The sequence below is a fragment of the Cyanistes caeruleus genome, chromosome 1 (genome assembly GCF_971803275.1).
Source record: "Cyanistes caeruleus chromosome 1, bCyaCae1.hap1.1, whole genome shotgun sequence".
NCBI classification, from domain to species: Eukaryota; Metazoa; Chordata; class Aves; order Passeriformes; family Paridae; genus Cyanistes; species Cyanistes caeruleus.
In genome coordinates, this window is record NC_141701.1 from 85382521 (window position 1) to 85409473 (window position 26953).

The 26953-nt window shown below is 42.0% G+C and overlaps 3 protein-coding genes across 9 annotated transcripts in view; 1 reads left to right on the forward strand and 2 right to left on the reverse strand.

The window, feature by feature from the left end:
• DUSP22 (dual specificity phosphatase 22) overlaps nt 1–26953 on the reverse strand; it is a 112257-nt gene that overhangs the window by 63819 nt on the left and 21485 nt on the right. For 2 of the 7 annotated variants that reach the window (XM_086900280.1, XM_086900311.1), the window contains exon 2: nt 2328–2869. The gene's annotated coding sequence lies outside the window, so the exon portion shown is untranslated. Of the gene's footprint in view, nt 1–2213; nt 2870–11549; nt 12604–26953 lie in introns of those variants that run through there. The other 5 variants (XM_086900302.1, XM_086900284.1, XM_086900273.1 and 2 more) reach the window with 4 other exon arrangements.
• Nucleotides 9–26953, reverse strand: part of LOC147655686 (uncharacterized) — an 80437-nt gene continuing 53492 nt past the window's right edge. The window contains exon 4 of the mRNA XM_086900410.1: nt 9–2630. Coding sequence (XP_086756536.1) covers nt 2417–2630 — 214 coding nt within the window. The 3' untranslated portion in view covers nt 9–2416. The remainder of the gene's footprint in view (nt 2631–26953) is intronic.
• On the forward strand, nt 16675–22893 carry LOC111923830 (ribosyldihydronicotinamide dehydrogenase [quinone]-like). The gene is made up of 6 exons (XM_086900399.1): nt 16675–16857; nt 17946–18110; nt 18996–19126; nt 20104–20217; nt 21564–21656; nt 22597–22893. The coding sequence occupies exons 1-6, from the start codon at nt 16851–16853 to the stop codon at nt 22768–22770; spliced, it is 684 nt and encodes a 227-aa protein (XP_086756525.1). The 5' UTR covers nt 16675–16850; the 3' UTR covers nt 22771–22893.

Genomic DNA, 26953 nt, shown 5'->3' on the forward strand with positions numbered 1-26953 from the left:
AACATCAATCTCAGTAACTCAATTTTAATATTCTTTTTCATGTACTGATATTTTAATAGTAACGTCATTACCAAAGAAAAAATAAACTTTAATCAATCATGAAACCAGAAATCTTAGAAAGTAAAAATGCTGGTCAGAGTAGAACAGTTATTTTGCTATTTTGCACTAAGAAATATTTTTATTTTTATAAAAGACAATAAAGCAGTAAAATGAATATCAGTTAGAGAATGAACATTACCTACACCAGTCTTGCCTGGAGAAATTTGGGTCTATATTATGCTCTCCTTCTCTTCAGACTGATGAAATAAGCAGTGAACAAACAATATAATGGAGTATTTAGACCCATGGCAAAGAAATATGACCCTTCTACTAGGTAGTGCACGAGACCAATGTGCAGGTGTTCGTGTCAAGCCTTTTCAACCATAATCTGTTTGTAGCCCTTCTCCTAGAGTCTTGCTTCATTGTGGATTTGAACACAGAAAAAAAATTCAGTGAAGAAACATCCCAGATCCAGGTAGTGATTATGCCAAATGGCCATGCCTTGGTTTACCTCAGTGAAAGACCCCAAGTCAAGCTCTGCAAGAGTCATCAGAATTCACCTTTTGGTTTGCCTGACATGCACCCTGAGCCTAGTGTTGCCATACCAGTCTTTAGTACATGACTTATTTCAAACTGTAGGCAGCAAGCTTGAGTACTAAATGCCAAGGCAAGAGTAAATGCTGCATGGTTTTATTCAAATACGGTTACATTATATCTTCAAATAACTCCGCCATGTGTAGCACAGTTACAAGTGAAACCAGTGGCTGCCTCTAGTCTAATGCCCCTATACCAAAAACTCACAACAGATTTGACTCTTCTTCTCCACCACCTGCTGTTCTGTTCGCCCCTCTACAAGTCACCCTGTTCTAAGGGCAAATTCCCAGAGATCTCTGCTTCCCCATTCATGATGTCCTCCAGAAGGCATCTGCCAGTTATCACCAACAAGCAAGGATTTATTTTGAGACTTCAGACAGGTGAACCTTTCTTTCATAAGCCATGATGTGTTTCTTACTCCTGGAAACCAGTAGCTGTGTGGCAAAGTCAAGAGTCCGACAAAGTTTTTGCCACTTGAATTCAAATGCAAAACCAGATGAAACAGCCACCTTCTCCACTTCCCAGTGACCACACTGGACATGTCAACCAGACTGTGCACAGCATTTGTACCTGCACAAAAAGAGTGGAAAATCTCTACAGTGCTAGGTCTAGGTTAAGAAAAAGAACCCCCCTGCAATTGTATGTGCAACTCTGCTCTGAAAACTTTTCTGAGTGGGAGTAGTGAGACGAGGCAGAAAGCTGGCTTAGCTCCTGAGAGTGCCAGATGGGAGAGAAAGCTTGTGATGAGAGGCAAGCCGCAGAGAACAACTTTCCAGGAAGGGAAAGTCCCAGAAACTACCATCAGGAAAACAAGCCTGTGGGAAAAGCAAGTCACAGTCTTTTCCAACCAAAATTAGCCTCACTTTAGGTATCATTGAACATTCAGTCTCTTGTTGCCCTGAAATACTGAAGGGAATGACCAACTACCAAAGAGAGGTGGGGGTAACCAAGCAGCTTACATTTTTCAAAACCTTTGAGATCATCTAAATGCCTTTCCTTTATGCCCAAGCCAAACATCTTCTAAAGAAATTCCATTAGCACTCTAGAGTTCATACAAACTGTTTTCTATTGATACAAACATCAGTTCAGCTACCTGTTTTATCAGGGCCACAGTGATTTTCAAATCACTTAAAACCAGATAATGACAGCTATTTAAAGAAACACCACACAATTTCTACACACTAAGCAGAAAGCAGATTCCTCCTAGCACACAGAATGAAAACAAAACCTTCCACAGCAGGGCCACTTCTATTTTCTTTGCTGTCATCAGTTTGTTGACTGGTCCCTGAGAAACTTCTCTTTATAACATTGCATTTTGCTGTCATTTTATTACTGCCCACTCAAAACCTGGAGGAAAGCACTAAATGATTAAAGATGGTCTCAAATTTGTGGCACTTGCAAGATATCCAAATTTGACTAGCAATAGACTTCCTCTGAATAGTGCTGGGCAACTTGTTTCATCACTGTGTTGAGCCTAATGCAAGAACAATTTCTTTTTCTACAGCATACAGTAACGTCAAACACTGTGCCAGCGGAGTAATTCAGATACCATAAAACAAACATCAAATTTCATTTACAACCTTTTATGTGCTATTCAGAGAAAAAGTCCAGGTGAGGGGAAGGGGAGTTGCCCTGCACTGGGGGCCAAGTGATAACATTTAGGAGTTTTCTATCATTAGTAACCTCATTGTGACCTGTGAGTTGCGGGGAGCATACACAGCGCCTTTATCATCCTTGTTGCCTGTTGCCTCTCACATGCAGAGGATGTGGGTGGTGTGGGTTATCAGAAAATGTTGGTAGAATATGTTCCTCTTGCTTGAGAGCGCAGTTCACAGTGAAACCAACCATTCATGAGCAATTCCATACCACAGCCTTGGATCTCATTCATAGCTGCCTGGGAGTTATCAAGCACAGGGCTGGGACCTGCACGGGAGCACTCTTGTCTCTGAGGCAACCTCTCTTCAGGAACAATGAGCTGAAAACACTGTTCTACTGCCCTGTGAAGGAGTGAAAACACATCAGAGATCTTCTGTCAGTTTTGGCAAATGTTGGTTGTAAAAGTTAGTGTGGTGGTCAATTCAAACCACTAGTTACACATTCCCATTTAAGTCAACTTGAAATAAAATTGAAGCGAAATTTCATTCAGAGCTTTCTTCTCTAGCCCACTGGATACCATCATTCAGCACATTAAATACTCTTTATCATCTTCCTGTGTATTTGGCAAACCATTAGATCCCTGGAAAAGAATGGAATTTGATAAATATTAGATGATTACTTTCAACTTTGCCAGGAAACTCCTAAATTTACATAACTAATTTACTTTACTGTATATTTACAATATTTAAAAAAACACCGGTTATTGAGTCTCCCAAGTGATCTCCATGAAATTTAATTTTCTAATAATGTGAGGAAAGAAAAGGAATTGTTTAGAAAGGAAACTGTGTAAACCCTACAAATAAAAAAATGAAGAACTACAGTTCTAGACAGAGGAAAAACCCTCTCTGTAGAAAGCATCTGGGACTCCACCAAGCAATCAGGAAAGGGCCACGGTAATAGAATGAATAGAAATGAATTGATTTCTGTCCAAGTTTTTAAAATTTTATATATAGTCAATGTATCAAGCTTTTAGATCTTTTGAAAATATGCATTATATAAATTTAGGGGGAACCTCATCTTTGCTGCATTTGCTAATAGTAAATACTTAGCAAAAAATTCTACTTTGGGGAAAAAAATAGTTCTGTGCTTTCATGCAGACCTTATACTCTGTCCTTTACTTATATTATATATGAGGATACACACTTTTCATGTAAGTACATATGGGCATATGCACTTATATGTAGTGACTGAAAGGAAAAGAAATTCACAAAAAATTAAGCCAAATTTATGTGGCTGGAGAGATGTGCTGGTTTTAACCTTACATACTATCTCAGTGGAGAGAATATGGGTATGAATAAACTATGCCTGGCACACACCTGAAGCAACAAGCCAAGAAGAGGTGCCTTCCATAACATTTGTAACATACCCAGCCCCCTAACTGTGCAGGAAAACTGGGAGGGATAATGGTTTTCCTGGAGACAATATGCCAGAGGGCAAATTTTTTTCACGTGCCTCAAAACAAAAGGTGGGTCTAGATTTGCTTCACCATCAAGTGGGGACTTCCCTTGATGGGGAAATCCCTAGCTTCTCTGTCATAGTGATTTTCCAGCCAGGTATGAAAGGGACTAGAGTAGCATCTAAAAATCCAACCCTTGACATAAAATTGAATTACAGAAATTTCAGTGAAAAATTTCTTGGCACACTGCATTTGTGTTAAAAAAAACAAAAAACAAAAAACAAAAAACAAACAAAAAAAAAACCCACAAAAAATCATCCACCAAAAGCAGCCCATAAGTACACCACTATCCTATTTCTGATCTATCTTTGATATCAAGATTCAGCATATTATGGTGAGCACAGAAGTTCAATTTGTATAAATTATAACATATCAAGCAATACAGTGTAACTTCATGTAAAACAGCAGCAGCAGAGTTCTTCCTAGTAAGAGTCACAAGCTGAACTCAAGAAAGATCAAGAGGAAATAATACTGGTTCAATTTTTTTAAAAGAACACTTTGAAAATTCACTAGAAGATAGTGTTAGCCTTTAATAAAAAGAGACATGATGAGATTTTTAACCCAATCTTTTTGGGTTTTTTAATTTGGTTTTAAAATAAATTACTAGAGTTTTGGTTTAGGCTTCACCTCGTGTTTATCTCCCCACATACTTCTAGAATTCCTTCAAACTGCTAATCAATTTCTTAAGAGAGGAGCTTTTTAGCTTTCCCCCTCTCTTCTCAGAACTCAGCCATTCCATCCTAGAGGGCTTATGTTTCAAGGCAGCAAGACTTACACTCATCAGTAAACTTGAGATTTGCTCAGTTAGCAGGAAATACCTCTTTATTCAGGCAAAGCTCTTCCAAAGTAATAGAACAAGAAGCAGCAAAATTGATACAACACAGCATGATGTACCTGTTGAGATTTTTGAGGTGAAATCATGAATCTTGGCGTTTTCTCAGGAATTTAGATTAAAATCACAATACAAGTGTGGTCAAATCACTGCCTGTTGGACAAGCTGACATAGAATCCCATTCCTGGGACCATGCTGGGCCCAGGGAATACTTTTAGGGAATATAAGTATAGTAAAATCAGAACTGTACAGCTTCATTCTATTTATGAAGAATTAAATGAGAAGATGTTATGCATAAGGTTCAGGGAGGATATCGAAGTGGCCAATTTTGTATTGTTCAAAGCCCTGGAAAGAAAGGCAGGAGACTGATGAAGGGATGGGTATACTCAGAGAGGCAGCAATGATGAGGGAAAGAGCAGCAATTGCTTCCACCCTTCTTCTGTTGACTCAGGAGCATCTGAAGGCTTTCCTAAGCTCCACCTTATTTCATCTCCCAATTCTTCCATCTTTATCTACCTCTACCCAGTCTTGGCATCCTTAGGCTGGTACTGGCACTGGCTGTTCCTGGCCAACATGTTGGTAAGTCACCATAGGGAACATCATGGCACTGCTCATGTGTTAGACAGTCTGGGCCACCAAAAAAGGGAAGGGTTTTCTAAACAGGCACGGAAATGAAACAATGCCCAGTTGCAGAATACAACTGAACTGAAGGAAATGAAGGCTCAAACAAATCCTGTAGAAAGGGAGTCCCTCAGGATTGGTGGTACTTTTGATACTAATTATGTAATTTCATTATGCATGTGGTCCCTTTGCCTTCTCTCACAGCTTCATTTTCAAAAGCTTTTACAATACACACATGCTATGATACCACACAAATGGTCCCAAACTGGGACCAGCTTCTGCATGGCTGCCAGACTGCTCAGGATCTGGCCCTTTTTAATCCCTTCTTGCAGCCTCCACCATTTTTGTTGCATTTTCTAAGTGAGTTCCAAGTCCATTCTCTTCAGAGTCCTTCAGCATCACCCTCAGCAAGGCAAATATAAATAAATCCCAAAATATTGGGGAGGGGAGGGCAGGGCAGGGAAGGGCAGGGCAGGGCAGGGCAGGGCAGGGCAGGGCAGGGCAGGGCAGGGCAGGGCAGGGAAGGGCAGGGCAGGGCAGGGCAGGGAAGGGAAGGGAAGGGAAGGGAAGGGAAGGGAAGGGAAGGGAAGGGAAGGGAAGGGAAGGGAAGGGAAGGGAAGGGAAGGGAAGGGAAGGGAAGGGAAGGGAAGGGAAGGGAAGGGAAGGGAAGGGAAGGGAAGGGAAGGGAAGGGAAGGGAAGGGAAGGGAAGGGAAGGGAAGGGAAGGGAAGGGAAGGGAAGGGAAGGGAAGGGAAGGGAAGGGAAGGGAAGGGAAGGGAAGGGAAGGGAAGGGAAGGGAAGGGAAGGGAAGGGAAGGGAAGGGAAGGGAAGGGAAGGGAAGGAATTTTTCAACAGCTTCTTCTTTTTCACAAGCTCTTCCTGCAAGAGCTCTTACAAGCCAGCTTTGTAAAGTGAGAGGCTGTGATTTGATGCAATCAATTCCCTACACAGGATTTTCATTCATGGGGTTCAGTATTAAGGCAGGTACTTTGAAAAGCTTTTTTCTGAGTGCCCTTTTTTCCCCCCCTGGTAGTTACATGGAAAAGACACTATAGAACAGACCTGATCTCAACTCCTCTATAAGAGCTCCTCCATAAAAGTGTTGACTGGCAGAGACTGTGAGATGTTTTTTGTTTTGTAATAGAGACAACTGCCAAAAGTTCTAATATTATTTATTAGGAAAATTTAACCACAGTGTTCCATGGATCGAATCCTACAGAGGCACCTACTGGGGTGCATCCACTGAGGTTCTGTCACTAGGTTCCTGTTAGATTTGACAACAGTAGCAGTTCAAATCCCAAGAAATTAATCTCATCCTTCCATCTTTCAGATTACAAATATGAGATAAAGATGCAAGACTTTTTCTGATTATGGCTTCATTTCCAAGGCAGAGTTTTGGAATACAGACACAGAAATATAACTTCATTAAAAACTGGGTTAAAGTCTTTTGGTTTCACTTTTATAGTGGAGGTGTCTATAATTGCACCTGTACTTAGACTGTCTGCAGTAACTGTTCACTATTCTAATTAATGCTAATCCAGGCCATCTAAAACTGTGTAAGTATTTCTGACATTAAAATCTGCCAGTAAAATTTAAGATATTTAAGATATTTATTTTCATGTAACAGAAATGGCATCTTGGACAGCATGTGTTTGCTTTATAAACACAGGCTATCAAACAGTAGAAGCTGACATTATGTACTGAGGTAACGCAGAGTGCTTAAACCTTGTACCCCACAGATGTTAAGACTTGTACCCAGTTTAGGATGAGCCCTTCTGTTGACAGACAGACAGAAAACAATGATTTCATTTATTATCAATAGTGAAGATTTACATCCAAGACTCACAGACTTATTTTCATGCAAGTTATTTAGTTTTGATTCCGGATCCTACAGAAGACTTGTTCTTGGTTTTTATGCAGACAGCTGTTTTCCTGTTAGTCCTGTACTGCCTCTGAATGCAGCAAAGGTTGCCCTAGTTGGAAAATCACATACAGAGGGAAACAAAGGCTCACTTTCTCTTCTTTCACATCTCATGACATCACTTACATACAATCATTTCTCTCCAAACACCCACACTTTTCATTTAAGAACCAAAATTATTACTACGATTTGGCACATGATACTGCACAGTCCTGGGCACTGGGAAAACCAGAGCTAATCTTTAAAGCCCAAAGCCCAAACTTGCACATGCTGCAGCTCAACCCTTGGCTATATATGTGTCTTTCTAATTCTAGGGAAAGCCATAGGAAACCTTCCTGAGCAGCATCTCTAACACATGGCAGCACTGCTGCAACATGATTTCTGCATTTTTTAGATGCTGCTGGCTCTGAGCCATCTCACCCTTTACACTACATGTCCTGTAGCACAGAGGGGTTAGTATGTTGTGTAACACACGTTCAGCCTGAAACTATTCATCTACACAGCACTTACTGTAAATTCTGCAGGGGACCAGGAAAAAATTATTCAGTCTAGACAACTGACTAGACCACTGCCATTTCCTTCTCTTCACACAGATTGTCCAGCCCAAGAAGAGATCACAGCAGGGTTTAGAGGAAGGTGAACAGTACAACTGTTCAGTACAACTGCTAAGTAGGATGGTATGGATAAAAAAATTGTCAGCAAGGTGCTCACACACACAGATCTTGGAGGCATACACAAGCATGCAGTCCCACATCTATTTCAAACAAATGGTATTTTCATAATCTTTTATATGAACCCCAGCATGTAATTGTAAGCAGGCGGTTTTCCAAAATACAATTGTGTTGTGGAAGTGGGAAAGCAAATAATAGATGCTGTGTACTGCACAAAGAGCTATCACAGTGTCATTCTTCTCTAGAGACTTTTCAGCATAGTGAAAGAATGATTTTAGGTTTTATACTGCTCCAGGGTGGAAAGTCAAGTAAGGAGGCTGGATATGGCAATCAAAATGAAATTGAAATTTGTCTTTGAGAACAAGACTTTCCAGAAACAATGTCATGAGGAAAGGACATGGGAATTAAAAAGTCAACTATCAGCCCTCATCAGAAACCATAAGAAGAGCTTTAGGAGCATTACCTGCCACATCCATGCAAAGAAAGAAGTTAGTCACTACATCATGAGGGATGAAACCATTGCCATTAGTGAACACTGCAGGCAATGTATTCACACAGCCTTACTCCAAGTTATGCCCCAGCACATGTAAGGCTCAGCAGAAGCCTGGCATGTTTCCAGCAGGCCTGAAAACACCACTGTGCTTCAGAACATATTGCTGGGGAGAATGGTTTGACTAAATGCCTCTGCAGCAAAACCACTGACATCTATGAGGTTATGCAAGCAGCTCAGTGTTTTTGTTCTATGATATTGTTAGAGCAATATCATAGAGCTCATAGAAATTCAAGTGTGATTCCATAAACCATCAGGTTATGTATTCAATTATAGCCAAATCTGCCTGTATTGCAAAAGATGAAGTAAAAAGCTTGAAGTATGCCTTGGAACAGAGATGTTTGAAGGAGAGCACTGTATGTGCATCTTGGTTAAAGATTTTAGTAGGAAGAAAAGGGAAGAAACTGGTTTCTGTTAGTCCCAGGCTAAATGTTCCTGTTTAAATCTTATTATATCACTAATAAAGCAGATGAATAGTTATCCACAGAGGTTTCTATTACTTTATTATTTTTTTAAACTCAATTCCATGACTCATTTACACAGCCCAGGAACATGTAGTGCATGTTCTTGTTCCCATTCTTCCCATATTTCTGTTTATTTTTTCTTACCCTTTCTTTCTTGGTTGAAGAGGTAACCCTATTACGTGGCAGCAAGGCCTCCTAAGATCAGCTCTAAACCACCATCACAGCTCTGCTGTGGATCAGCATTCGGTCACAGCAAAGGTATTCTTGAGCAGAGAACATCCAAGCTTCGTCACCCTTGGCCCCTTTTCAAGCAAGGGGGCAGAATGCTGTCAGCCTTCATATCACTTGTGGACTGTGATTCCCCAGAGAAGCAGCAGCAGAGGAGGAGATGCCCTTACTCCCCTCACTCTCATGGAATACTCATCTTGGGCACTAGCTGACTTTTTGAAATAAGAATTCATGATAACCTGCATTTTCACAACCTTAGCCTTAAAGCCCTTCTTTCAAAAGTAGCCTTTTGTTTCTGAGTGTTCAGCCTGAGCTTGCTCTCCTGAGTGCCTATTGCCAAGGGTTCTTTAAGGAATATGCTGAGACAGGGGCTGAGTGGCCCTTTCATGCCCCCACCCCATCTGTTTCAAGATAGGCATCCAAAAATCAAGATAAATGAACTTGAGTGAATGACTGTTCAAAACAGGAGTCTATGGAACTTTCCCATGGCCATGGAGATTGTCAATGGAATAAATGAATTGTTATTGCTTCCCAGACTTGTACAACCTAGCTCTAAACCACAGAGATTTTTCATATTTGTGCATTCACTATCACAAACACTAATGCACACTTTTCCAGGAGCAGCTGTGCTATCATTGCAGTAGTTTGAGAGGGGGAAGAAATTACACATACCTTGCTATGCTATCTTCCCACAAGATAAAACTGCAGTAGTGAGGGGTTCTGTTATGGGACAGAGCAATTAAAGGGGAGAAAAAAAGGCTACGATGTCTCTTTATCCAAAAAAAGTATGGAGAATCCCTTAGGCTGAGCATTTGAATTTGCAGAGAGAGGAGAGGGAAAGGAATTTATCTCTCTTTCAATTTTCTATTTGGGGTTTTGCTGTAAGCTTTGACTGCTGCTATATTACTTGTCAGGTTGAGCCCCTGAACCACAGAAATTAATCCCAGAACAAACTACTTTGGCTTGTGAGGTGGTGTGAACACAGGATGCTAGATGACAATAGGCCACAGAAAAGGTCAAAAAACCCATTGGGGGAAGCAGTGCACATTGCTTGAGTGCTGTGAGAGTCATGCTGAGTAGCTGCACGGCTAACTGAGTTTGGGGGATTTCTCAGCTCTGCTCATTACTCTTGGGGTTTGCAATACTGCAGGTAGCAAAGAAGAAAGGGGGAGGGAAAGGGGCTGGGCAGCAGAGATGTATGGCAAGGAAGTAATTCTCAAATGTTGAGGGCTCTGTGACAGCAGTGGTGGATCTGCACTACTAGTTAGGGTGCTGCAGGGAAGTAACTTTGCTTGTGCCTTTTGCGTAGGAGGTTTGGGAGCAAATGGGGATACCCCACAGCCACATGAAAAAAAGGAAGTATACATAGAGCTGTATGACTAATGCCCCTTAGTGCCTGGGACAGACCTTTCTGAGCCATACACACAAGTCTTTGCCAGCTCTTTCATGCAGACCAAGCTAGAAGCAATCTAAAGTAATGGGGCACACTGAGTTGTGTGAATTTTAGCTCATGTTATAGCAACAAAATATTTCTCAAACCAGAACTCCCAAAACACTAAGCGCAAGTAAATCACTGAATCAACAACAACTTATATGAATATTTAATTTTGCACCCATCTAACTCCACTCGGTCAATCACCAAAATCTTGTATTGGTTGTTCTGTAAAACTGTAACATTCAGAGCTGTTTACCAAGCTGGGTTCTGCACATGTACTGGAAGAACACCTCCTTATGTGGGAACTCCTTCCTCCTTTCCCTGCATGGGGAGGAGGCATATATGGGTACTGGTTATATTTCTGTGAAGATTGCCCTTTCACACCTCTGGTGACTGGGATCCTGAGAGGGCGGGAGCAGCTTTCAGATATAGTAACACTCCAGCCCTGCAGAGGCTTACCTTGTATATGAATGTTATAAACCCAGTGATTGTCCCACAGAATCACAGCCCATGGGCAGCTCATGGCAGCATTCAGGCTCTGACCTGGCAGGGCCTAAGAGGCTGGGGTGCAAGCAGTCATTTTCCAGGGGGCCACCAACCAAACCCCGGCTGCTCCCTGGGACAGCCCCTTTGCTGGCTGCAGCCTGCACAGGATCCAATGACAGAGAGAAAAGTGCCAACATGGACATCCCAAAAACGAGGCTTTGGACCAGGAAGTCACAGGGCCACAGAAAGACAGACTATCTGCAGCTAGCCAACAGTAATGCAAAAGCAAGTAATATCAGGAATATGTCTTGAATCATCTTCCCCAACCATTTGGGGACAACTACCAACAGGCCTTCACTCCCATACATAGAAGTTAGCACGTATCTTTTCCCAGCATGTGCTGATTATTTTATTTTTCCCTTTCTGTGTTCTAGCCCAATGATTAAGACTAGAATTGAAACACCGTCTCCCTGGAGAGAATTTTTTCACGTTTCACACTTCAGGGCACCTCAGCCACCAAGCCCCACGAAACTGTAGAAGAGCAGGAGGTGAGGACAGGGAGAAGTCAGGGCACCTCTGTGCTGGAGAGACTCCCACCTGCAGAAGAGAGCTGAGGCAGCAGCAGCAGCTCTAGCACAGCATGGCTGGTAACGCAGAGAGGAGTTTGGATCCCAGCTCTGGCTTCAAGGATTTTCCTTGTGTTTCACTCGACACAGTCATCACCTATAAAATTCCAGGTCAAATCCTAAATCAGAAAGTTTTCTCCAGGTGGATTTTGAGCATAGCAGATTGGACAACACATAGTTAAAAGGGCTGAAGTTTTGTCTATAGGCAGATTGAAGGTGGTTGTCTCTTTTTGTCGAGTCTCCCTCAAGCCCCTAAGCATCAGTTTGCCTGTCCATCAAACACAAATCATTACTCTTCTTTTGTATTTTTTGTATTATGATGACAGTATCTGTTCTATGAGTAAACTGTTAAATGTACAGGTGAAACCCAAGATATCTAGATTCTTTATCTGATATACAAAATAGACAAAGAAAGGATAGTGGAAGCAACAAAACAGCTGCTCCTCAGAGCCACACTTGGCAAACACAGGAAAGATTTTGATTAATTCCCGATTTGTTTTGCAAATACCCACACAAGGGAGAAAACACACTGCTGTGAGGGGGGAGCTGCTGCTCCTCGCAGCTCAAGAAGTTTAAAGCATTTCAAGGTGCCGTTCTTTGCCCTCCAGCACCCCCAGCTGGGCTCCCGGCAGGGCAAGCGCCGTCCCGACTTTTCTGTCGCTCACAACAGGCTCAGTCACTTGGTGACAGGGCACGAAATGTTGCTTCACTCTGTTGAAGCCTCAGAGTCTGATTTGGGTGGAAATTCAGAGGGGCCTCCCCCCAGAATTATGTCCTCTGCACATTATTCTTTGGACTCTGGCTAAGTAGCTGATTTGTTTTGAAGCCAATTGTCACTGAGCTGCTCACTACTTCCAATGTCAGGTTGCTAGTCCTGGGCAGGACGCTGTGTATTAAAGCAATTTTCCTTTGATGACTCTTTTACCAGGATGGCTAGTGCTCAGCTCACAGGATGGTGTGCTCCTGTACAGGACTTGATCCCATATCATAGCTTGATTCCAAGTCAATGAAAGGCTCAACAGTACCTGGAAAACAATCACCAAGTTACTGTAATGGCTACGTCCCATAACAGAGTACCAGGATGAGGTCATGGCACACTGAGCAAGTGCTCTCTCTTCATTTCCCTGGCTGTTCTCCCCATTGGGCTTGCAGGTGCACAGAGTGACCCGTCAGCAGATGTTTCAGACGAGTACTCTGGCATGTAAGAGGAACCTGTAAAAATTCCTTTGGAAAGAATATCTAAAATTAGTTGCTTCTGAAATACATAATGTCACACATGTCACTGGACTCACCAGAGGCAGAACCTCATGTACATTCTGCTGCCTGTCTACAGTTGATCAGCTGTATAGGATTGTTATCCCCCACCACAACAGACTTCAGCCAGCAGCTGGGCTCCTTTCCAGCATCACTTTTCACATCTAAAGAAGCATCAGCTTGAATATGAAAACAGAATGCCAACGTGATGATCTTTTCTCCATAACAGACGAATGCAAATCTTGCATTAGGGATAGAAAGCAATTTTGATGCGCAATGACTATTAAAAGAGGTCTCCCAAGTTTTTGTTTCATCTAAGGGAAGAATTATTGGCATAGAAAATCTACTTAGTCCCCTCTTCACCTCTCTCCTGAAAAAGCCTACAATCTTTAAAACTGTGTTTTGAACTTGTGTTCAAAGTCAGAGCTGTAGAATATCAGCAGATTTTAAAATACCTTCTCAGAAAACTATGGTCAGATGTATTCAAGTTTTTTAGTATCATAGTTGATGCATTGCCATTCTCAATTCAAATACTCCATAAAGTACCTTGCCCTGAAATTAAACTTCTTATTTATTGCCTCTTTAAGTACCAGTTAATATTAATTTCACTCTATGTTTACATTAAATATTCCACAAGTAGCTGAGGGAGAGTGCAGACACATCCTATTGCCTTTTGCTATCACAGATGGGGCAAAGAAAGACAGTCACATTTAGCAAAGATTCTCATTATTCAGATGCAAAGACAACTCTTAGATGTGCTGTGCTTTACAGAAAAAGACTGAATTCATAGCCAGATTTGAAACTTCAGCCTCTCTTCAAAAGAGCATCTCAGGCTAGACTCCTCAATCAAAAGTTACAGAAGGGTTTAAAAATTTGAAAGTAACAAATTTGTATTTGACTGAACTAGTCCTCTTACACCCTGGCAAAAATCTGCTAGCAGAAGCTGCAATTCAGTTTTCAAACAGATAAAAGCCTTAGATATATATTTCATTTATATACTTTCATAGTGTTAAATATTTAACATCACAAAGTTTAAAAATAAGCTAAACAATTGATAAGGGATGTTTTCTGGCACACTATCCCTGTTCCTGGTTTGCTTTTGATTTAGAGACTGTATTGCAGACTTGTTAGTCCCAGAGGTTACTGTTTTCTATTTCTCTTACTCATTACCATACAGACAGGCTGAGAAGAAAATAGGTCACAGTGAGAGGCTGTTAGTCACACAGTCCTCCTCCTTCCTTCCTGTTGCACAAGCCTGTCAACTTTTCTGCTCGAAGAAGAAAGATCAATACAAGAGTGACTGTCATCTTTATTACATAACAAAGCAAGCCTAGGAATATCTATGGTGTTATTGTGACATGTATGGGGTAAAGACCTATTTTCTGTTCTATACTATTTCTCAGTTTCTCTGTTTTTTCTTCCTTTTCAGAGCAGAACCACAGTACTCACAGCTTAAAACTTCCCCCAGTGACTGTGCTCCCTGCAAAAGTCACAGAAAACTAATCTTAAATAGGATTTCTGTCACACTAACAGTTTGTTAGCATTGTTTTTCCTTGCTGCTTCTTAACACTGGCAACAAAGGTTCTTAAAATATTTTGTCTAGGACAGAATTTGCATTAGAGATTAAAAGCTTGTCCTTGGTGAAAGCTTCCCTTCTGCTGTAAAGGCAAACCCTCGTACTGGGCGCTAGAGGGCCCAATAAATATCCTTTAGATACACAGTATCTCAAAGCCTTGATATACTACTCCAGAGACAGAACAGCGTGTACAATAAACTTCGCACCTAGGGTAAGGTGTAAGAATAGTTAAAGTAGTTCCTGCATGGTTATGTTCTAATTAATTTCTTTTCTAAGACAGATGACCATCCCTTGCACTCTAACCCACAGTAGGCCATTTGTATGAAGAAAACGCGCACATGCACACACAAATACGATATTAGCATTTCCACACGAATTTATACAACAACTATTGTGCATCACAACATTGTGTGCTGTGTCATCTGATAAAGTGGGAGGGGGGAACTTTCATCTAGTTCAATTGCTGGAAAAATCAATCAACCTAAGTGCTTCATGAGTTTGTACTTTACAGTGGTATTTATAATAGCTTTGATTGTGTTTATGACTCAACTCAGTGCTGGCTTGAATCAACAAACCTGGTTGTTTCAGAGTGGTTTAGATCGAAGTGCTGAGCTCTCCTTTCCTGGATCCAATGACAGTGGAAAGGGTTCAAAGCTGCACTAGGGCAGGTTCAGACTGGACATTAGGAAGCATTTCTTTACCAATCATTCAGTGTCGTTTCCCTCTAACCCTCCCCAAGGAATTTATTAACAAGAACCTGGATTACCCTCACCTTCTGCAGTGAGTCACTACAGCACCCAGCTGCTGTTGCATGTTAAAAGTTTCAGCAATTCTTGACATAAAGACTGAAGATTTCCTGTTCCAAGATCATCCCAGTGCCTAAGTAATAAAATGGTGCCTGCTTTCTCTCTTTTCCTTCACCAAAACATAAAATATTTTTCTGCAGTGAAACAGTTTCAACAAGAACTAATGATGTAGCCACTCTGGAATAAACAACTTGCAGTTTGATGTGGACGTCATTCTTTAAGAATGGGTCTTTGGCTTCCCTCAAGCTGAAGACAGAATTAAATCCAACTCATGAACTTTCTAAATAAGTGGACCAATAAACAAATGTTGCAGTGTACAAAAAACAAAAACAAAACCAGAAGCAAAACAAAAACAAAACAAAAAACCAAACAAAAAACCCCCCATAAGTATTTCTACCCTCCTCTGCTAAGTGTCCAATGCCTGCCACAAGAAAATCAATAGAAAATTAAATTTCTTCAAGTTTCTTGATTAGATTTTCAGAGAATAAAAGTTATTAATCTTCTTTAGAGGGTTTGGGGCTACAAATCAAGAGTAATAGTATTTTAGATACCAGTAGGGAAGTGTACCTATAATATATCTGAAGAACAGTATTTAAGTTACAAACTTGTGCCAATTCCTCCAATAGCTAAGTCGTTCATAAAACAGAAGGGTTTTTTCTAACCTCTATGAGAACTAAGATCAGCAGAGTGTTCTGAATGCTGCTCATGAGGTTAGACAAGTGGAAGTTGTTTTTAGTCTCTGTGAGCCTTAAGAGATGCCTATGGGAGACAAACCAACCAGATTTGCATCACTTTTAAAATAAGGGCTTTGAGCTGACTATCATCACTGAGGACTAAAATCTTCTTAGTATGACAGATAATTCCAGACAGTCATCAGCTCAGCAGCCCATAGTGGTCAAAAAAGCACAAATTTTACATCAGGAATTAGCGGGACCACAGAACAGAAAATCAGAGTATTGGGTATATCCAAGGCAGGTCCACAGTGTGAAAGCTATGTGTAGAGCTGGTTCCCTTGCTTAAAGAAAGGATATAGCAAAACTGGAAAGAGGCAGAGAAGAGCACTAGAGAGGACTGAAAGCGCAGAGCAGTTTCTGAACAGAGATCACCCCCGAAGAACATCCCAGGAAAGAGGCAATTCACCCGGCACAGGCTGCAAGTCCACAAAATCACCAGCGGACGGGGGAAGAGCAGGCACTGATCCTTCACTGCCGCCCACAGGACAAGAATTACAGCTGTGGGGTACCGAATGAAACCAGATGCAGAGGGAAAAAAAGCCGGAGCCGTGGCTGCGGGCGGCGCCGATCCCGATTCCTCCCAGCTCTGGCCGTGTCCCAGGGCCCGCCAGCAAGAGTTGGACTCGGTGATCTTTATGGATCTCTTCCAGCTCAGGATTTTCCGTGATTTTATGAAGGGCGGCTCCCAGCCCCGCCGCAGGTGTGGCCGGGCCCCGAGGAGCAGGTAAGGGCAGCCCGGCTGGGGCCAGGCACGTTCTGGAGCCACTTTCCAGAGGGCGGCGCGATGCACCCGGGCATTCTCCTCGCTCCTGTTCCTGGTGTTTCTCACCAGCAAATCTCTCAGTTGAGTCCTCAGGCACCACCAGATTATCAAGAGAGAAGCGCCCCAGCGCTCCCCAACGATGGCAGGTAAGAGCAAATGCGGCTGAAAATGCTGCTCGCTCCAGGGCGCTGGGCACCTCAGGGATGGGGACTCTCTGCTGGGTTTAGTTGGCACACTGAGGTCTTGGTTTTCAAACCGACTGAAATTACCTCAGTAAGTGGTGCCTTGGAAAACTCCAGTCTCTCCAAACCCTGTGCCCAAGTGCCCTCAGCTCCACCTAAATGAAACAAATCAGCATTTTTGCAGAATCAAACTGAGCACCCTGGGGAAATTGTCCATCTCCAGGCACTCCCCACAGCTCCCTGGTTGCTGGGAGCTGGCAGGAACAGCAAGAGGCAACTGCTTCTTATATTCCAGAATAACATGTATTCTGGGGTTTTAAAAGTTTGTACACGTGTTGAATTTATGATAGCATTTGACCCACAAGTTTTAATTCTATTTTTTGCATAGCTCTTGTTTCATGGACACTGTACACTCAGGTGAAGTAATTACCCCAAATCATTTAGGTTAAAAATGAGATGTTGTTTCATCAAATATTCAGCTCGTCTGCTACTAGTTATCTCTGACACCATGAATTTGCTTTTCACTCAGCAGGTGTTGCTCTGGGCTGAAGCTTTGTCCCAGAGAAACTGAACTCAGGAGATGCCTGAATTTTTGTCTTTGCAGTCAGGAACTAGGAGCTGTATGCTTTTCAGACCCTGTCATATTCAATAATCCCTACAAATTTTGCTCTCTGGTTATCTATAAACAACTCCTACTGCATACAAAATATCTCCTCTTTCCTTGTTGTCTCAAGAGAAGGGGCTGGGTTTGCTGACGTAGGGCAGTGTGACCTGCTATGGAACACCCCCCTCATCCACTGAGTTCCACCTAGAAAAGCCCAGTGTAGCACAGAATTGCTGGGCTGGGCACATGCAGCAATCTGTGCCTCAGGAGTCACTCCCTGCTGCAGAGCAGGAGTCAAATGCTGCCACTGCCACTCTGCTTTCACTGCTTTTGTGCCCTTGGGAAAAGACACTATAGAAAAAGCAAGCAACAAGCCCCAACTCTACAAACTGTTCTGCATCTACCTCCTAGAGTCCAAATGGTCTCCTGGTTTTCTTCCTGCCTCCAGGGAAAAGAGTCCTGATAGTCTATGCACATCAAGAGCCCAAGTCCTTCAATGGATCTTTGCTGAAGATTGCTGTGGAAGAGCTGACCAAGCAGGGCTGCAGCGTCACCGTGTCGGATTTATACGCCATGCAGTTTGAGCCCAGAGCAACAAGAAATGACATTGTTGGTGAGAACTGCCAAAAGACACCTTTTTCAAAAGCAGGGAATTGTAAAGCCACCCCCCCACCAGCTATCAGAAGGTTGAAAAAAGTCTCCCTGAAATCTTCCCCTTGCTGAACAAGTCAGCAGCTCTCAGTCTGCCTTGGTAGGAGAGGTGGTCCAGCCCCTCAGGTCATGAAGAGATTAATAAGAAACTTATTTCATAATAAGAAACCTATTCGTGAATAGACATCTGCATTCCTTAAAGTGCACTCCTGAACATGAACTTTGTATCACAGTGAGATTACTGACAGGAAAAACACATTAGCACGTGTCCATAATCAGCCTCTAAAGTCCATTCCTCATGGGGAGGAAATGCCTTCAGATCCCATTCTGGGATTTGCTACAGTTTAGTATCCAAGGCTACAACTGCCCTTGTCTTCTTCTAGAGACCAGTGATCTGCTAGTGGAATCAGTAGAGTTGGCCAGTACTGGTTCCCCATCCCTTGGTGAATTTCCCAGTTACAGAGGCTGCAAAGCAGCTCCATCGTGTTTACAAGTGCATGATGGCCTCAGTAAACCCTAAAGCAGAGGCAGAACAATTAACAGCTTTCTCTTAAATCATCCACCTGCATGCCCAGAGTCCTAAGGCAGGCTGAGGTGTTCATACTGCACTTGCTGTGCTGCCACTGGAAGGTGAAGCTTTAGAACTCTGAGACCCTACATTCCTCTCCATTTTAAAATCGAGTCACCATCAGCTGTGATGATGCTGAATATCCAACAAAGACGACAAAATAGGAAAAATGGAACACGGTAACTCAGTTTAGAACTGGGAATGGCAACCTGCATCCACTCTTATCTGGTGCTGATACTGGACACGGGGCAAGGAATGACTGTCCACTTCTACCCACAGGTCGCCTGCACAACTCAGAAGCCTTCAATTATGGTGTGGAAACCTGGGAAGCTTACAAGAGAGGAGGTTTGTCCAAAGACCTGGTTGAAGAGCAGAAGAAGGTGCAGGAAGCAGACTTGCTGATTTTTCAGGTCATTATTTTAAACAGAATTGAGTTGTGATGATGTTCACTTTATCTCTAGGTAGGGGTACAGGAAATACTACAGGATTAATCAGCAGCACAATTACCTAGGTCATTATTACAGCAAATCCAGAAACTGAGTAGCACCATGATGCAGGTTGAAACAACAGCAACCCCAAGAACTCCCCAACACTGGGCCAGACTTCCTGTCTGAATACACAAAGACATACGTGACCATGGATGTCAGGCAGGCTGACAGAAAGCAGGGCAAGGATTCTTTTCTGGGTGAGGAGCTGGGGCAGCCAGCAAAGTCAGGGAATTGGGCTTTCCCAAGAAGGCTGATCTCATTTCTGGCTGAGTTGCACAAGCACTGTTGGGAATTGCTAATGGATTTTTACAGCCCATTTCTATTCTCCACTATGCCATTTCTGTTCCCAACATCTACAAATCCCAAAGAACTGTAAAGAGAAATAGTAATCTTACATTTCTTTGTGTCCTTGTTTGCCTTAGACATGGCTTGATGGCATGATTTCAGCAGGGTTTGAAAATAACTCTTTCCTAAGGTCTCCTGGCATTTGTCAACAGACTATCAGATCAGAACTGATCACCAGATGTCAATCCTGCTAATAAGATATTAGATTCTTTTGCATTCCAGCCATAGGAGACATGATTCTGTACAGTCTTAAACCTGAATTAAATTGCACCCTCCTGCTTCATCCTATTCCACCTTTTAGTCTGGGTGGAAGCCCTCACATGCACCATGGGGTTGGTGTGCTGTAGATGCTCAGGTCTGGCTCTGAGGTTACAACAAACAGAAAGCACCCAAGTTCCTTTTGCCAGGCACAGTTACTGCCTCTCCTGACAGAGAGCTGGCAGAAGGCACATGCAGGATCTGAGCAGGTTCAGAGGACAGGATTTGTCCTGTAAACCAGGCCTAAGGGTGGCCCAGCCTGTCTGTGCTGACCAGGTAATTCTCTCTTTGCCTAGTTTCCCTTGTTTTGGTTCAACATGCCTGCAATCCTGAAGGGCTGGATGGACAGAGTCTTGGTCCAAGGCTTTGCTTATGATTTGTCAAAGGCTTACGATGGTGGCTTGCTCCAGGTATGTTTTTGGAATTGTTTTATTAAGGTCAAGGCTTGCACCATGTTCTGTGGGGCTTTACTCATTCTTTTCCATTGTGGTTGTTCAGAGTCTCACTTTACACTGCTCTGAAATAATGCTTTGGTAACATGTTGAGTGAATTTCTGGGTTGTTCCCACTGTCTGGAATGTAGGAAATTAAGGAGACTGCAACATTTCTTATATATTTTAATGGTCTCCTTGAGATTTTCTTTGGCCTATTATGTGGGCTTTACCATCTATTAGGAGTATCAGAGTGCACTGAGGTAGCATACGGTTTGCAAACAGTTTAAAACAATCCATCTCATTTAACTGCAGTTTTCCCACCACTATAGGACTGCTCTTATCTGTAATGACTGACACACTAGATGTCAAAGTCCTGTTCTATGATCAGGTGTCAAAGGTTGAACTATGAAACATAATCAGAAATCTGAAATATTCAGAGTATGAACCTCTGTCACAACTATCTACTTTGAACCTTTTCCTCTCTGTGGCTTTTAATTTAGTAACAGAAATATCTTTTAATGTCAATTCATACATTTTGAATTCCCTACAGCATTGGGAATATATCTGGAAAATTCTGGCCCACTATCTCTGATAGATCTTATTTGGTAACAAATGCAGCATCAAAAAACAATCAATATTAGTTCCATATTTCTTTCACTGCATGTTAATCTCTGTTAGTTCTGATGTTCTTAACAATTTCAAACATTTCAGTTTCTTTAAATTTAAGAAATGTCTGCCTCAGTGCCATAAATAGGCATAATCCCCAGTGATCACAGCTGCATATGGAGTACAGGCTCAAGACATTTGGAATACTGCACTGGAAAAATACTAGTTCGATTACAGAAACTAAAACTGAGATGAGAGAAGCTGAGCATATGGCTAATACCATAGTCACAGAAGCAGAAGAAGCATGGTGGTTAAGGAAGCCTGAGTTCGAAGCAGGACTTTAGCAAAAAAACTCTGCAGTCAGAGAGGACAAGAATTAAGATACTCACAGTAACAGGGGGCTTTCCAGCCACAGTTTTCTGAATGTTGCATAAGGCAGAACAAGGATCAGTCCTCCTTCACACAAGGATGTCAGACACATAATTTGTTTTCTTTTCAACCCATCTCTGCCCAAAGCCCAGACACTCAGTCCATTGATGTAATTGCATAATATCAATCTTTGCCTCAGAACTGCTAATCCTTGGAGCATCTGGGAAAGAAGGGGACACCCTCTCCTCTAGAAATTCATGCTGTCCAGGTTCACCCAAATATCTTTTGAACTATCCAGTCACCCTTCTATAAACATGTCTAACTCAAGCACCACTTTCCTAATTCTAGGACAAATTATCCTTGTTTTCTTTCACCACGGGAGGAAGCAAAGAGAAGTATGCAATCAGAGGTGATATTCGCTATCTGCTATGGCCCATGCAGGTATCATATATGAATATTTGATTACTGTTTGCTTTAATTTTACTATTCCAGCTATTTATTAACAATTGTTTTATTGATTATTTTATACAAAACATAATAGAAAATAATTGAGTTGCCTGCTCCAAGCATCTGCGGGTTATAAACTGGGCTCTAAAATCCTGAGATCACTTCAAAAGTCTACAGAGTTTTAAAGTTGTTTTGTCCCACTTCCTCCAGCTTGCAATCTGGGGAAAGCTTCTGCTGTCAGCTTTTCCATGTCTCTGGTGATACAAGATTCCAGCATGCAGGATTTCTGTTCCCCGAGGTTACCCAAATCATGTTGGATGCATGCTCTCCTCCCCGCTGCAGTCACTAGCTTTACCAGCTCCTTACCCCTGAGGAGCTGTCCGCAGCTCACACGTAAATGTGATGAAAACATGGACCACATCCCAAAATTCAGAAACACACAGAGGAAAAATGGCAAGCTAAACTCCCACAGGCACTAGTGTTTGTTTACAGGACAAATCCTGTCCTCTGAACCTGCTCAGATCCTGTATGTACTTTCTGCACTTCATGCAGGATCATATGGCTAAGCCAGAGGCAAAAGCTTAAAAACCAAACCAAACCAAAAATCCAATAAGCTAACATGGAAGTAGATGTGAAACACTGCAGTTCAGGAACAATCTGAGGGAGTTCAACCAAGTTCAACCAAGGGGGTTCAAGTCAATGAACTTTAGACTGTCCCTTATCTTTGCAAATTGAACAGCATACAGCATCCAAAGAGGACAGTTCTGTGTGTTTAACAACAGTTTACTCCCATTCTCCTGATAAATGCACAGGTTTAGAAAACCTGGCTGATACTGGATCAGAGAAACAGAACAGATTTGAATCTTCCATGAGCTTGAAATGAAAGTAAGAGTAGATATTTCCTGAGGCATTTCTTTCTTTGTTTTGCATCCAGCATGGAATCATGCACTTCTGTGGTGTCAAAGTCCTTGAACCTCACATCTGTTATGCTCCAGAGAATGTCTCCGAGGAGAAGAGGAAGGAGATGCTGACTGCCTGGACCCAGCGTCTGAAGACTCTTTGGAAGGAAGAACCCATAGATTGCTCTCCTCAGTGGTATTTCAAGTAGTGTTCAGGTGTAAGACTACAGAGAAAAGATGTTTGTTTTTTTCTTAATTCTTTTTGATGTTCTATCTAAATACATGAACTCTAACCTCCTAAATCAAATATATTTTAAGAAACTTGAATACTACATCTAGCAGTTTCACTGATTATTATAACATAGCATTTATCTTCACTGATTCCCAAGGGATTCCCTTCAAGGATGGGTGCAAAACTCTTTGCGGTGTTCTCCTTGCTCACATGAACGGTGTCATTCTGCCTCCTTGTGGATGAGAACACGTGTGCTATTTCATGGCAGATTATGCCATTGCTGCTTGTCAAACAGTGAAGTACATGGCCAAGTTAATTTTATCACTGTTTGTACCAGTTGCCACTTTTTTTCCTTTACCAGGGAATATGGTGCCCATACCCAACTTGTCATTTAAAAGCCACTTGTCATTGGTTGTGAGAGTTCCAACACTTGTGCCTTGGAGCAATAAAACCACATCATGAGCAGTGTTGCAAAAAATGCAAAAAACACATCATGAATACAGTTGCAAAGTGTCTTAAACAGCTGGAAAGTCTTGTGGGCAGCCCTAGGCTTTTAGACATATTTACAAAGCAATGTTAAAGCCATAACAGATAGCAGAAAAGGGAAAAAATAAATGCAAATTTCGTATATTGGTATGTGCATGAATTGCCTTCCTGTGTAGACCACAACTTCCATTTGTAAAGTATGCAGTTTCCTAAAATCAAAGGAACTTCTCTATTTTGATTACTCTTTGTAGAAACAAAATGGAATCCTGCATTTTTCCTGCCTTCTCACACCAGCCATATGTTCAAGTTTGCTCCTGGATGAAGTGAAGGGGCACGTCTAGCAGAGACATTACCCAGGAAGCAGAGCTGCCCCAAGCTGTTGCAGATGGCTGCTGTGGGGCATATGAGCCAAAGTTTCCAGGTTCCATAAGGGTCCTGCTGTTTCAATGCCTTGGAAGCCATCAGCTGTGCAGTCACAGTGGGTGCTGAGCCAAGAGGTATTGTCTTTGTCCTGATGTGCTTTCAGGGCATTACACACAGGGCACTGTGCTGGGCTGCACATGTGTTCTTACACATGCCTTTCCAAAACTCAGGAGTATATTACCACATAGAAAACCAGCAGAGACTGATCTGTGGTTAGTAAGGAGAGAGAAAAGAAGTGGCAGTATTACTTTCTTAGCAGCACTGGAAACGTTATAGCCATTTTGAGCTAAAGAATAATTGTCCTTCTAAATCACACTATGCTAAAAGTCAAGTGTCACCCTGCCAAACCAGCACTGATTTAATGAAAATGAAACTAGAATTAGGTAACTTGTAGATGTACTTCAGGCTGGGAAGAAGGGTATAAAGGACTATGCTTTCCACTTCTGTTTAGTCTGGTGATTTGTTTTTTGTTGCTGGTGGTCCTCCTCTCCCACAGATGTCTAGGCAATGCTCTGATCTTTTTCTCTGACAATTTTTTCCAAAAATCATAACTGTATTTCTTTTATTTGATGTTCTGATATGGCAGGCCAAACATGCTTGCAACTGCAGAACAACAGAGGAAAACAGATACCCATCTGAACTATGTTACCAAGAAGCCTCATAGCCTAGAGAAACCAAGACTGATGTTCTGCAGTAAGGTGCCTTTAATCCAGGTTTCAAAAAACCTGACATTTAAAGCCAGGTGTAATTCATTCTGTGGTTTAATATTGGGTTCCTGAAGCAACATCACTGAGGTGAGCTGCCTGCTTGCAGAGGAACATACTTTGTAATAGACAATTTATCAAAAGTTTGGGCTGAAGAGAGAAACAGGCAGTAACTAAGACCATGCACACTGCAAGTACCATTTCTTCTCCTTTTTTTTTAAAGAAAAATCCTACTGTATTATTAGATAACTTAAAGCCTAAAGAGGCTATATTCTACAGAAGAGGTACAAAGAGTTTAAGCTGATGCTACACTCAAGTCAGTGCTGGATAATTGTCTCATCATTCTAAGAGTATTAAAGTGCTTAGTTTCATGCAGCTTGAATACACAGGAATTCTGATCTGTTTGAAAAACTCAGGAAGGAGACAAAAATAACAGCTTCTTCCCTAGGACTGTGAAGCCAAAATACCCCATAGCTGTTTCTGAATTGCCCTTGATGAAATGAGAAAGCATTTTGTTGACAGCCAACAGAGAAAATAAACCAAGACCTAACCAGCTTATCCACATAACAGATTGCCAAAACTGCAAATACAGTTGTACCCCAGTGAGACACTACAGAGGTGGTTCTTCACTGGCATTTAATAAGAATCAAAGAAAAAATTAAATCTTCTCAATGTAGTCTACACATACACCCTTTTAGTGCTGCCATCTGTTGCTAGGCCACAGCTCAGCATCTATGGGAAATGTCACGTAGTGGTCTTTTGAACTTAACTACAATGAAAATCTGTGGCTGCCATCGGTCACCAACTACAGTGGTTCTCAAGGCCCTTGGAGCCTTCCATTCTGCATTCACACTCCCCAGGGGGATACAGCCCTTCTCCACAAGCATCAACTCTGTTGATTGCTGCAGTTACTCTCAGCCCTCTGAGGGCTAAGAGAAATACAGTATGAATTTTGGTGCACAGATGATGCAAAACTAGCTAAGATCACAACTTCTTTCTCTAAAATCAGCTCTACAGCACAATATCTTCACGGTTGTTGGATAGGAGGGGGATCAATCAGACAAGATAATGCTTTACTTTTAGATTATAAGGTAGATTACAGAAAGATTATAGATAAAGTATTTTCTTAGACTTTTGCCCACCAATGATCCCCCTCCCCAGAGTTCTGGACAGGGTATAGAGCCCCGAATGAGCATTCCAGCACTGAGTTATCTCCAGAGCTGGAAACCTCCTGTGTGAGAGAAGACTCATCCTTTCTGGGCCAAGCAAAGTGTAAAGCCAGGGACAGATAGAGAATGATTATGCTCAGGTCCCTACAGAAGTTGCAATTCATCAGAGAAATGGAAAGGGAAAAGTCTCTACAGAGATACCTGGAAGCAAACTACAGGAGGAGAGGAAGGAGGCTTAAAAATTACATCTTTGTTGGCAAAGCTTGCTACTACAACATAGCCCTTAAAGTTAATACCAGGAAAACAGATACAAAGTCACCTTCCCATTATGGTACAAACTTACTGTGATTGGATTTTTAAGATTAAGGAATGAGGTAACCATTCCAGGTAGCCTAGGTCTAGTACTGTGGAGATTTAATGCTTTTTATTCACCAGTCCCTATAATTTTTCCAGTGGTGCAATGACACCTGCAAATTTCACATACAATAGTTTTCATCCTGCTGGCAAAGAAAAACCAACTACATGTCAAAGGTGTGACCTCTAATCACGTGCAAATAGATGCCAATATCTCCCTTTCCTTGCCTAGTACATGCTGGCAAAACCACACTTAATGAGACTTAAACCATTCAAAACAAGTAATTTTTATAAATTCAGCCATCTCTCTTCTTGCCTTCAGCCCCATAAATAATGCAAAGCTTAAAATTAGAAAAGCAAAACCAAAAGAATAATCAGAAGTCAAATGTTATCAAAAGATTTCTGTCATGTTTGGGATTGCAGGAGAAGATCAAAACTGCACAATTGGCCCACCAGAGATTCCATGTGTATATTTACATTTGCTTTATTTAGCTGACAAATGCCCCAGACTCTCTGGACTGAAGGTTCAATAATGCTCTCCTTGTGATACCTCACAGTGTGGATGGACACAAAATTGCTGCATGCAAACTACAGTGAGCTCAGTGTGGCAATTCAGTATTTTGTCCTGAGTCTCCTCTTTACAGTAGGTGTGATCAGCCCTTGAATTGAGAACGGTCAGAGCATTAAGCTCCTGTGCTGTCTCAATACCAGCTGATCCAGAATCGGTGGAAAACAGGAATGTGATGGTCCTGCATCAGTTCCACTAGTTCCACTGTCAGCCTTATATTTTTTGTTTGTTTGTTTGGGTTTTGTTTTTTTCAGTTTGTTTGGGTTGTTGGCTTTTTTTGCAAAATCTTAGGAAGGAGCTGTTTATTCAGTTTGTCCAACACAGGGCAGTTTTAATACTCCGAGAGAAAATTTCACCCTGAAAGTGATCACCAAGGCTGTCCTTCCTTTCTCTCCAAACCCCCATCCGCCTGCATCCTTCTGTGTCGCACCTGTCTTTCCCAAGAGACAGCTTTCA